Here is a 13,598-nt window from a genome sequence, read left to right on the forward strand (position 1 = left end):
CATCGAAGACGCCCATGGCGTACTATGGCCTCCATGACACTCGACAGCATAGATGGCACCCCTGGAGCATGATGGCATCTATGGGCCTTGATCCAGGGCGCTGACTGATGTCCAAAATCAACAGCATCTTGGTGGCCATGGCACTCAATGGTATCTGTTGCGACCGTCGTTGCTTGACGTCCTCACTCCGCCCTCTTTACCTCTGTGGCGACTCCCTCCGGGTCTGATGGACGGCTGGCTACCGCGGCATCTCCATGCCATCTCCCTCCGGCGTCCCCGGACCGGCTCTATGTTGCAGATCCACCATGTTGCTTGAAGACCTAGGGTGCGCGTGCGTGCGCTCTGATTGAAGTACCAGCAAGAGCGTGAACCTCAGGGGTGTCCCCCTGATATGACGTCATCTGCTTCCAATATTTAAAGGTCTCTATTTCACTAACAAACTGAGTTAGCAAAGACTCGCTTTGGCTATCCAAGCTACTCTGCCTCCTCGGACTTACCAGAGGTACCCGCTCCTCGGGGGCCTCGCTCTTTTTCTTTACTTTCAGATTACAGATAGGAACCGGTACTCACTCCTCAAGGGCCCATGTTCCTGGACAGTCTGAAGATTCTCTACTGCCTGGAAGCTATCGCTGCTACAAACATTTGTGAGTTACCATCGCTCTCTCAGAGCTTTCCCTGGAACCAGGTACTCGCTCCTCAAAGGCCTAAACCCTTCCAGCTCCTGAGCTTCCTTGAGACCTTATGTGAGTTTTGTCACATAAGGTCTCAAGGTCTGTTCATGAACTCTGCCTACTCACTTTCTACAGTTTCTCAACAGCTCGGCCATCCTGGATCGCTGTTCCAGTACCTGAGGGACTACAGTCCTGCCGGGCATATCATCTCACTACTGCCACCTCTGGTGGTTTCAAAAACCTGTTTAATAAAAGAACTAATGTGTGTCTGTTTCCATACTCAAGCCTAGCCGGTGGTCCCTCTCAGGATATCCTCCCGGGGGTGTGGTCATCTGCCACCGGCCCAGGGATCCACCCACAACTTTATCAGATTCATTACAGATTGCTACTCCTTAGCAAGACGATATCTAAGACACTACAAGATTGCTGATTCCTTCTTCTTAGGAGCCAATATTAACAGATTGCTAGCTTTCCTAACAGACTGCTAGCTCCTCCCTCCTTCAGGAGCCCTCAACACAGATTCTAACAGTATCCAAGGCGCTCAACAGTGTCGAGGGCATCCAAGGCGCTCAATGGCATCCATGGTACTCACAGGTGGCTTACAGCTCTCGATGGTGCTTCCAGTGCTCAATGGCAACTATGGTGCCCCAGATTTGGACATACTCCTAGGACCATCGGTGCTCTGGCATGGATATGAACGGGTAGCAGATTCCAATGGTGCATCAGTGAAGCTGATCACCTAGGCTTATACTCACCCTCTCACTGAAGGAGATGCAGTGTCAGATCGATCTGATAAGCAGGAGTGGAGGCTACATCATCCAGGGCACCAGTCAAGAAGTCTAGTTCCCAGGAGTGTGGTGAAGATGAGCTCTTCTCCCCATGGGAACATCTGGACCTACATTATTCCAAGGTCTGAGCCTCCATTGATGCCCAGCAGTCGAAAAGAACTTCCTGGAACAAGTGCCTGGGTAGGAATGCAAGCAAGCCAGAGGCCTACTTGGATCATATATAAACTGCACACTGTCAGTCTGAACAGGCAACTAACAACGGCAAAAAACAGATGTTAAGGAAAAGACAACAGGAATATGCTGCAGATGCAGCACTATTTATTAAAGTGAAACACCTCTATTGGTTGCACAGTGCATAAGGCCTTCCAAGCGGCTGATAGAAAGGTGATAGAAAGAAAGAGAAAAAACAAATTAAACAAACTACAGCAAGGGAAGTGAGGGAAAATAAACACACGAAGACCCAGCCTGAAATAACTGCTGCTTACTACTCCAGAACTGTTACAGCATTAGCTGTAAAGAGAGCAAAACTGAACCCGCAACCACATGGCTTTGCAGAAAAAGAAAGACTGTGGGACTCTGCTTGAGAGACAGGGAGGTGGCTACAGCTGCATATGCCCAGTAGAGCATACTGAAAGCTCTAGAAACTTTGAGATCAGAGTTCCGTGCTGAGCTCCAGTGGATGATGTCACCCATGTCTGTGGAACTGACATCTTGCGTTTCCTCTGAGAAATGTCTAACATACAACTACTGCTGCTTTCTTAGCATCTATTTGATGGAGGAGAAAGTCTGAAACTGAGACAAGCAGTTTCAGTGTTATGTCCTATTCTGAAGCCACATTGGTGTGGGCTCAACACAGCATTAAAATCTAAAAAGGAAACTAAAGCCCACTCTTAATACCAGGACTACCTACCAGAGATGTGTGCTGTTCCCTACCCTCACCCCCCAATAAAAAGTATGTTGCCACTACATTTCCCCAGAGAGATAGCTGGTTGGGGAGATATGGCAAATGAATAATGAGCAAGTGTAGAAGAGGGGTAATGGGTTGGTGAGGGGTGGTATTGAAGGGGGTGGGGTGTGTCAAGAAGCAGTACATAGGCTGTCACCTCCACTCCATTCCCTTCTGTCTGACTCTGTCAATGGTTAGTTCTAGCTCTATGTACTGCAGCTCCATACATGCATACTGCTTAATGGTCACTGAAACATGTAGACAGGCATTCATTATAAGGATTCAAAGATCCAGAATCCTGAAAATTGTTGAGCTCCTCTGAACCTTTTTTTTCCATTCCTACCTTAGCGTCGGCTTCCCTTTGACACTCTTCCTTGGTATTTGTGACACACTGTAGTGTATACTGAGTTTTCTGTAGCTGCTCTTTCAGCTCCTGCAGTGCCTCAGTCCTCATCTGAAGTTCCTTTGTCTGTAACTCAAACTCTAGATTGGTTGTACTCAGACGTTCCTCCTGCTGGGACACCTACACAAAACAAGAGATTCTGTAATGATTTGTGAAAGGTTTTATTACGGAAAATCCATCCCTATGAGATCTTTATACTTCAATTCCAGAGTCAGGCTGCAGGGTCATGACACCAGAGTGGGCAGTATTGGAGACAGAAGCACCAATAATGTATAGCAGAAAAAGTGACTGATGTGAACTATGTCATTGAGGACCATACCAATTGCAGCAATGATAGCAACAGCAGAGGCAGGCCACATCAAGTGTGCTGGCAGTGGATGCTGGCGACAGGTAGAGGCTTGGTAAATATGGCAGTGACAATGGGACAAGTCGGTCATGGCATTGGCCACATTGTGTTTTTGGTGCAGTGAAGGGGCACATCCAGTATGCCATAGTGATGTTGCCAGATGCCATGGAAGCTGCATAGACTAAAGGTCTCAGGCAGCAGGAAGAGACATCAGAGGGGATGAGAGAGGGCATCGGTGATGATTGGATGAATGTGAAAAAGGAGAGGATTTTAGGGACTGGTGAGAAAGGGGGTGCGAGAGAGGGGAGATTGAAAGGATTTGTGTGGTGAGAGTGAATCAGCTTGGTGGAAAGTAAGGTGGGATTGACAGTGTATATATGTGTGTGAGTATAAGAGAAAGAGAGGGGCTTGGTGCCCGGGTAGGTGTTTTTTGAGAGGGTGCCAAGGATAGGGGTTGAAAGATATATAATACCTTTGGATACTGGTTCTCTATCTATCCATAATGTTTTCTATGTGGCTGCCTGGAGGCACTGAGAGCCCTGTAGCATCCACTGTTTTGCTGATACACACACTCCACCACCACTGCACATACACTCACACTCTCTCTCAGGAGGCAGCTCAGCTTGACAAAGCAAAGCCAAATGGACAAATAGTGCAGACGTGGTTTTGCTGGCTTGTTGGGACACAAGACTACAATTGATTCCTAGAAATATGATGGCATAAAAAGACCGTATGACCCATCCAGTCTGCTCAACTGTCCAATTAATTTAGCATTATAAGTCTCACACTTCCTTAGAGATCCCCTGCATTTATCCCATGCTTTCTTGAATTCAGATAATATTTTTGTCTCCACCACTTTGAGGCTGTTCCACACATCCACCATGCTCTCTGTAAAGAAATATTTCTTAAGATTACTCCTGAGTTTACCCCTTTCAACCTTATCTCATGATCCCTTGTTGTAGAGCCTCCTTTCCATTGAAAAAGGCTCACCTCCTGTGCATAGAAACCTTTGAAATATTTGAATGTCTCTATCATATCTTCTCTATCTCGCCTTTCCCTCTATGGTGTACATGTTTAGATCTTTAAGTCTATCTCCATATGCTTTAGAAAGAAGACAACTGACCATTTTAGTAGCCATGCTCTGGACCACCCTGTTTATATCCTTTTGAAGTTGTGGTCTCCAAAACTGTACTCAATATTCTAAGGGACATCTCACCCGAGACTTATACAGGGGCATTATCACCTCCCTTTTTCTTTGGAACATTCTTTTTCCTATGCAGCCAAACATCTTTCTGGCTTTCACCATTGCTTTATCCATCTTTTTTTTTTTGAAATTTACGTTTTTATTAGTTTCCAGCAGTGACATACAGCAGCTAACATATGAAAGCGCACAGAATATAAAAAGCCATTGGTATCACAGCTGTTAAACACGCTTGCAATTGAACTGAACGTATGAGTTAACCCCCCCTCCCCTTTCCCCTCCCCCTCCCCCCCCGGGTAGGGTACCATACCGATATCATGCACCTAGCCAAAGCGGCCGTGAAACAGAGTGCTAGAAGAACAAGAACATAAGAAGAATAAAAAGCATAAAACCTACAGGAATTAGAGTCCACCATTGGAAGGAGTGGTTTGAACGATCAGAGGTAGTCCCTAAAATTGGAACACCGTCTATCAAGACCCCTCAGGGCCCCGTCATCTGTTCGAGGGACATAGCCAGTTACAGTTTATCCAGTCAATCCAAGACGGGCCGAATAATCCAAAAAGGGTTTCCATGTTTTGAGATAGGAGGGTATGGTTTTGTGTTTGGTTGCTGTTAATGATGCCAGTCTCTGATAACGATGCAATAAAGTAGTAATGTCCGTAAGGCTTGGAATTGTTGCAGTCCTCCAGTTCTTAGCAATCAAAGTACGAGTGGCAATAAACATTTGCATACAAAAACGCTGGGAATGCTTAGGAACTGTATCAGGGAAAATTTGCAATAACGCAGTTTCGACAGCAGGCATTATCGGTACATTCAGAACCATAGTCAACCAAGTAAAAACCTCCTCCCATAAAGGGACCAGTACCGTACAGCCCCACCAGATGTGCAGAAAAGTACCACGCTTCCCACAGTCTCGCCAACATGAGTCTGACACAGCAGAAGAAAAACGATGTAACCTATCCGGGGTATAATACCACCGATAGATAATCTTATAGCAGTGTTCCTGCATGAGAGCCGAAATAGAGCATTTCCGGGCATTAAGGTAGACCTCGTCCCAAACCTGCTTTCCCAGGGGTCTACCCAAGTCAGCCTCCCATTGGGTGATAAAGTTACCTAGGAAAGCTTGTGGAGGGAATAGTAACTGATAAACTTTAGAAATCATACCTTTAAGCCAGTCACTATGGAGGCAATAGGTTTCCATGAGTGATCTCCCTGGGCGAAGCGTCCCGTCTCTTTGTAATCCCTGAACATAATGAATTACTTGGGCAAAAGCTAGATAATCCCGGTGATCAAGTTGATGTAACTCAAAAAATTGTTCCCTCTTGGGAACGGTGCCCCCTGTGAGAAGGTGCCCAATGGAGGTAATCCCCAAGTCCCGCCAATGGCAGAGCCTCCAAGTATGGTACCCACTGGGGAAGCAAATGTTATTCATCAAGGAGGTGTGATAAAAAAACTGATAGTCCCCTAGGAGACGTCGTCGATTGTTAGCCCAAACTTTAAGAGTAATCCCCAGTGACCACGGCATATCAAGCACCTCACGCCATGTATGTCGGGGTTGCCAGGGCATTGCAGACAACTCCATAGGGCCAACAATTGATTGCTCTACGGATACCCATTGTTTCGGAGCATGCTTACGGTGGATATCTATAACCGCCCTTAATTGAGAGGCTATATAGTTGCTTTATCCATCTTAAGAACATTGGATACAATTATCCCCAAACCCAGCTTTTCCTTTATGCGTAGAAGAATTTCACTTCCAATATTATACCTTTCCCTTGGGTTTTTGCATCCTAATTGCAATACTTTGAATTTTTTAGCATTAAATCTTAGTTGCCAAACCTTAGACCATTCCTCGACCTTCACTAGATCCCTCCCCATGTTTTCCACTCCTTCCTGGCTGTCCACCCTACTACAGATTTTGGCATCATCAGCAAAAAGAGAAACCTTTTCCAACAACCCTTCCATTATGTCGCTCACAAAAATGTTGAAAAGAACTGGTCCAAGGACAGATCCTTGAGGCACACTGCTAGTAACAACCCCCTCCTCAGGGAAAACTCCATTTATCATTACACTTTGTCGCCACCCACTCAGCCAGTTTCTAACCCAGTTAGTCATTCTCGGATCCATACTAAGGGTACATAATTTATTTATAAGTCTTCTGTGTGTAACTTTGTCAAAGGCCTTGCTGAAATCTAAGAACATTACATCTAGCACTCTCCCTTGATCCAACTCACTGGTCAACCAATCAAAGAAATTGATCAAATTCGTGTGACAAGATTTACCTCTGATAAAACCATGTTGCCTCAGATCTTGCAATCCATTGGATTCCAAAAATTCCACTATCCTCTGTTTTGGCAGCGATTCCATGAGTTTGTTCACCACTGATGTCAGACTAATTGGCCTGTAGCTCCCAGCCTTACTTTCACTTTTATAAATAGGAACCATATCTACCCTTTTGCAGTCCTCTAGAACTACTCCAGATTCTAAAGAAGCCATGAAAAAGTCAGCTATGCCCAAGCGCAACAACAGTGGGGGAAAAAAGGAGTGGAGGAAACCTGAGAAGATGAAATTACTTCTTACCTGATAATTTCCTTTTCTTGAATAGAGTCAGACAAGTCCAGATGAAAAGGTTAGGCATGCCAACTAGCAGATGGAGACAGATCAACTAGCTCATTGATATCACCCCTTATATACATCTTTGCTGATACCAGCTTGCCAGTATTCCTATAACAAACTAACTGTGGACAATCTGTGGAGTGGAGGAGTAGCCTAGTGGTTAGAGCAGTGGGCTATGAACCAGGAGACCAGGGTTGAAGTCCCGCTGTTGCTCCTTGTGACCTTGGGCAAGTCACTTTACCCTCCATTGCCTCAGGTACAAACTTAAGGGTTTTCTTTTTTTTTTAACCAGGTGGCTTCCAGAAAATTAAGGAAGCGAAAAGTAAGGGAGAGTCCAAATCATCAGTAGAATCAACTCACCTCTAGCAAAGTATCAATATCCATTATAATGCCCACTTCTGCCTACAATATTAACTCTGCAAGGTGTAAAGGATATGAAAATCCTGAAGATACCAGTGGCAAAGGGAAGATCATGGTCTGGTCTGACTGTATTCAACTAACAAAACAGCAAGGAAGGCTGCTTAATAAAGCCGTGGAAGCAGAAATACGCAATAAGCAGCCTAATGTCCAACAATAGGAAATTTATTATGTAGAATCAGAATATGCAATAGGCCCGACTCCAGCCGAGTTTCGCCCTCTTTCAATAGGGCTGCATCAGGGGCTAAAAACATACAATAAATGACATTAAATAATATAAAAATAAATTGTTAAAAACTGATAAAAACATAAAATACATAGACATTCAGAATGAACATATAAAATGAACATATAAAATGAACATATAAAATGGTAACATGGAAATTTGTAGTGTGAACATGAAACTAATTGCAAACGTTAGTGATAAATCATGAACATAAAAGTGTACAGTAAAAGTAATAATAAATAGTTAAAAAATGTAGCATGTGTAGTAAAACCAGCAAAAACATCTAAAAGATGACAAGTACCTAAAAATTGGATATTGCCTTTAAATTTTTATATAACTAATATAGATGCCCAATAAAATGCTCTCCAAGTCATTAAAAGAATTGAAAAAAAGAGAAAAGGAAAATGATAACAAAACAGAAAAAATAATGACTATATAAATATGTATAAAAAAGTGTAATTGCTATAACATGATTGAACAGGATCTGTTTCACAATTACGTGAAAAAATTCAATGCTTACAATTTGCATATGATAATCTTAAATCTTCATCAGGGAGTTGTAAGTAAAACCTGTGAAAGGTACCTATGGAGTTGATATAGAAAAATCAAAATAGTAATTTTGTGTACTTGAAACATGTAGATACCCTATGAATACGATCTAACTTTAAAATTACAAAAAATGCAAGAGAATAGTCATACTCAATATACAATCAAATTGTATCAAATCTATAATAGCTTACTATACAGTAAAAAATATAATCCAAATAAAAACTCTCTTAATTAGCAACCAAATCCACAAAATTCGTAATGTCAAACACGAGTGGGAAATACTGTGCTCAGTGCTATCGTATGAGATATATATAGGTGCAAACATGAAAAAACTGGATTGTAAATAATTCTAAAAGGATGGCTAATTTAACAAATATAGCTATTTGAGCAGTATTCAATACATAAAAAAGAAACCAGAATTAGAACCGTGACGGACAAAGGACTCAAAGAAAATCATGGGATAAACACAAAAAAACAGTAAAAAGTGCTGAAGTATGAGATAAATTAAATATATACTGAAGTGAAAAAAATAAATATTAATAAGGAAAGAGTCAAACGGAAGATAAAACGAAAAAATACCGTGAATATGAGTGCTTTGCATGAATAAACAAATCAAAAAAAGAAACAGTGATCGGGTAATTTTTAGCGATGTTACTTACAGAATTCAGATGCTGACTCGGTGTGCATGAATAAACAAATCAAAAAGAGAAACAGTGATCGGGTAATTTTTAGCGATGTTAGTTACAGAATTCAGATGCTGACTCGGTGTGCATGAATAAACAAATCAAAAAGAGAAACAGTGATCGGGTGATTTTTAGCGATTAGTGAAAAAATGAATATTAATGAGGGAAGAGAGGGAGCCAAACGGAAAAACGAAAAAAATGCCATGAATATAAGTGCTATGCATGAATAAACAAATGAAAAAGAGAAACAGTGATCGGGTAATTTTTAGCGATAATACTTACAGAATTCTGATACTGACTCGGTGTGCATGAATAAACAAATCAAAAAGAGAAACAGTGATCGGGTAATTTTTAGCGATGTTACTTACAGAATTCAGATGCTGACTCGGTGTGCAGCAACACTTTCAGCAGATTGAGTATTCAGGATCTCAGTAGTGCAAATCACTGCGATCTCTTCAGAAAACATTAAAACGCCGGCGCCGGCGTACTGCTTTTGAAGGGAATGGAAAAACGCGCCAAAAACAGTGTCAATCACAAAAAAGGGGGCGTGACTATAAGGTATCGTGTTATTTACAAACTGGACCCGATCCTGCTAGTATATTAATGTAGTGAATATAGGTGCAACATATATAACTATATGAATGAAGGACATTAAGAAATTATTTTAGTGAATATAGGTGCAACATATATAACTATACGAATAAAGGACATTAAGAAAATTTTTTATGTGTACAAACTGCTGGCGTAAAAAATAGATTGAGTGCACAGTGGAGTGAAAAAATGAATTGAAAATAACGGGATGACTTCTATAGCATGCAAAGCTATTAGTCAAATGCTGGGAAAGAGCCAAACAAAAGACTCAAAAAAACATAGTACCGTGAAAATGAGTATTGTAAATAAAAAATCAAATAGAGGAACAGTAATCGGGTGTATTCGTTAGATTTTGGCAGTGATACTTACAGCATTCAGAAACTGATACGGTGTGCAGCAATACTTTTGGCCAGTTAAGTATTGTGAATCTCAGTAGTGCAAACATTAAAAAAAACGGGTGCCGACGTGCTGCTATTGAAGGAAATGGAAAAAGCGCGCCAAAAAATGTCAATCAACAAATGTAAATCACAAAAAAAGGGGGGGGCGTAACTGTGTAGAATGGCATGAATTTCAAAATGAGCCCATTCCTACTATTATATTATAATTATGCCAAATAAGTGTGATCAAAAATACTAGACACTGAACAAATTGGTGAACAATAAGTAGAATAAATGAATAGTGTATTAATCAATAAATGGAGGTGTAATTAAAAAGTATGGAGGAGCTATGTGTGCAGCCAGTTACTCCTATGTGCCTGTCCCCAAAATACACCTAAATGTGTAATCAGAAAAACCGAACTATATAATTGCAAAATTGCACAAGAAAACAGTATATGGCTTGGTGTGAAAATGAAAAAGTGTGATCATATCCATAAAATGAAAATATATAATTAACATAATTAAAAAAGGTTGATTTTGCTTAAGAACAATTTTAGAAGACAGCAACTTTCAACCATAGAAGAATTCTTATAACTTCTTTACTACCGTGTTATATTAAAAATTGCTAAAGAGCTGTCCATGTTTGTCAAAGGTTCAAAAATTATTATGAAAAATTGATAATGAAATTCAAAAAATGGAAAAACTGGAAAAGGAAAGGAAAATAAAAAATAAAACATAAAAGTGATAATTGGGTGAATAAGATAAATATACAATATCTAACTGGAGAAACATAATAAAAACTTGGAGAAGTGGGAGCAAAAACGAAGACTATGTATATAAAAATTGAAAATAAATAATAAATTATAAAAAGGCAATATCCACATAAGTACATACATTCACAGGAAAACAGAGTAATCTATGTCCAGATTTAGACCATTAGGTTCCAAAGCTTTAAAATCAAATATATACCTTTGTTCAATCTGTAGTAAGAGGTGGTCTAAATCACCACCTCTCCAATTTGCATTAACCTGTTGTAATATACAAAATTTATACTGTTCAAATTTATGATTGTTCTCTATGGTATGTGTCACTAGTGGGCTGGTTAAAATATTTCTTTTTATACTACTTCTATGTTCTATAATACGTTTGTTAAATTGTCTAATAGTCTTACCTATATAAATTTTATTGCAGGGACAGAAAGCAATATACACAACTGCTGTACTTTTACAATTAGTGAATTTGTTAAGTTTAAAAGCCTTATTTCGTCCAGGAATATGTAATGTATCTGTCCTCATGTTCACACCGCACACCGAACAATTTCCGCAAGGTCGGTGTCCAGGTGGTCTAATGTCTTTGGGACGAATAGGAGGTAAAGCGGAGGGAGAGATAAATGCTTTGATATTTTTTTCTCTCTTATTAGCAATCATCAGTTGCTTGTTTTTAAAACAGGGCAAGATTTGTAAGATCGACCAATGTTTTTTGAGAATATTAGTGATCTGAAATGACAGTAGTAATGGGGCAGATTACATGTTCATTCTTTTTTCTCTCTTTGGATTGTAATAAAATTTGTCTGTTATAGTTGGAAGCTTTGACATAACCTGCTGTAATATGTCTTTGTGGATAGCGTTTCTCTTTGAATCTAATAGACATTTCTACAGATCTTTTTTGAAAAGTTTCTTCATTGCCACAAATTCTTCTGAGTCTTAAAAATTGTGAGAAAGGTAAATTCTTCTGTAAAGACTTGTTGTGGCAGCTCTCATAGTGTAAAAACTTATTAGTATCTGTTGGTTTTCTAAAAATGTCAGTAAAAAATGAACCATCTTTAAAAGAAACTAAAATATCTAAAAATGAAATCTGATCATCACTAAAAACAAGAGTAAAACGCAGGTTAAAATCCAAATTATTGAGCCAACTGTGAAAAAGCTTGAGCAGATCTGAAGCCCTTTCCATATCATAAAAATGTCATCAATGTACCGTTTCCAGAATAAAATGTTCTCTTTAAAATCATGGTCAGTTAAAAACAATTCTTCAAATCTTGCAACATATAAATTAGCGATAGAAGGAGCCATTGGAGACCCCATTGCAACACCTTTAACCTGTTTATAAAATTTCTGATTAAAAGCAAAAAAATTTGATTTTAAAGGAAACTCTGCTAGATCTATTAAAAATTGATTCGGAATCCTGGAATTGTCATTATGTTTTAAAAATTCTTCCGAAATAATCTCTAAAGCTGCATCTTGCGGAATGTTAGTATACAAAGATTCTATATCCATGGTTACCATTAAAATGTCATCACTCAAATCATTAAAATCATTTAAAAAATTAATAAAATGGGTAGAGTCTTTAATGTAAGATGGAATCTTCTCAACTTGTGGTTTCAAAAATTTATCTAAGAATGTGGCAAGAGGTTCAAGGAGTGAGCCGTTAGCAGAGATTATAGGCCTTCCTGGCGGATCAATCATAGATTTGTGAATTTTGGGTAAAATGTAAATTATTGGTGTCACCGGATGTTCAACTGTTAAAAAATTAAATTCCTTACTAGTGAGAACAGCACCCTCTTTGGCAATGGTCAGCAGGTTGTCAATGTCTTTTTTTTAGAAAAGATATTGGGTCTGCATCTAATTTCTGATAAAAATTATCATCAGATAACTGACGATTTATTTCCTGCACATAATTTGTCCTGTCCATAAGGACTATGCAACCTCCTTTGTCTGCAGACTTAATCACCAATTCTGGGTCTTTGCCAAGTGACTTCAAAGCTTTACTTTCATTAAGGGTTATGTTGTAATATCTTTTTTTGGAAGAACAATCAATTTCTATCTTTTCTAAATCATGTATGACTAATTTCTCGTAAGTGTCAATAACAGGATTAATAGTGTTGGAAGGAATCCATTTACTGGATCTTTTAACTATGGAATTATCTGAAACACTAATAGGTTTGTCTGAAAACACATCCATAATTTTCAATTTCCTAATGAATTTAAACAATTCAACCCGAGTATTGAAGGCATTGTATGTGGGTGTAGGGACAAATGATAACCCTTTCTGAAGTACGCTTTCTTCGTCCGGTGTCAAAATGCGGGAGGAAAGATTGACAATGGTACTGTTCCTATTGTTCTCCGGTGTATTTTCACTAGTCTGACCTAATATTGATGGTTGTATTGATTGTGTGGTTGGTATGGATTGTATCTCCCTCTTCCTCTGCCTCTCCAAGTGCCTCTTCCTCTTAAAAAAGGACTCTCTCGATTCATCTGTTGTTGATTTTCTATAGTCGAGTCTCTTCTCCACAGTTTCCCTACCTCATATGCTCTGTTTTCTAGTCCATTATTGTTTGCCTGTATGGCCTGACTTGATGATTCCGAAAATAAAGGGGCCGAGGGATCTATGTCCAAATCAGTATTGCTACGTATTCTCTTTGGGTTCCTATCTTGATTCGGACTGTTGTGTATACGTTTATCTTTGCGTTCATCATTTCTTTTATTATGTAAAATCTTTGGTTGTTCCTGCACTTGGTCATTTCTGAAGGGTTTTTTGTGGGTAAGATGCCAACTATAAATTTTATTATTCTTATAGTCTATTTCATCACGTTTTAATTTTTCATATTTTGTATTTTTTAACTCACTAGCAGGATCGGGTCCAGTTTGTAAATAACGCAATACCTTATAGTCACGCCCCCTTTTTTGTGATTGACACTGTTTTTGGCGCGTTTTTCCATTCCCTTCAAAAGCAGTACGCCAGCGCCGGCGTTTTAATGTTTTCTGAAGAGATCGCAGTGATTTGCACT

The 13,598-nt window shown here is 39.6% G+C and overlaps 1 protein-coding gene across 5 annotated transcripts in view; it reads right to left on the reverse strand.

Moving 5' to 3' along the window:
- The window catches only part of PMFBP1 (polyamine modulated factor 1 binding protein 1), a 1,053,891-nt gene that overhangs the window by 461,146 nt on the left and 579,147 nt on the right, over positions 1–13,598 (reverse strand). For all 5 annotated transcript variants that reach the window (XM_029608277.1, XM_029608279.1, XM_029608278.1 and 2 more), the window contains one exon: positions 2,749–2,928. In XM_029608277.1, the coding sequence (XP_029464137.1) occupies positions 2,749–2,928 (180 nt within the window). The remainder of the gene's footprint in view (positions 1–2,748; positions 2,929–13,598) is intronic.

The sequence above is a fragment of the Rhinatrema bivittatum genome, chromosome 7, assembly GCF_901001135.1.
Source record: "Rhinatrema bivittatum chromosome 7, aRhiBiv1.1, whole genome shotgun sequence".
In the NCBI taxonomy this organism is placed as follows: Eukaryota; Metazoa; Chordata; class Amphibia; order Gymnophiona; family Rhinatrematidae; genus Rhinatrema; species Rhinatrema bivittatum.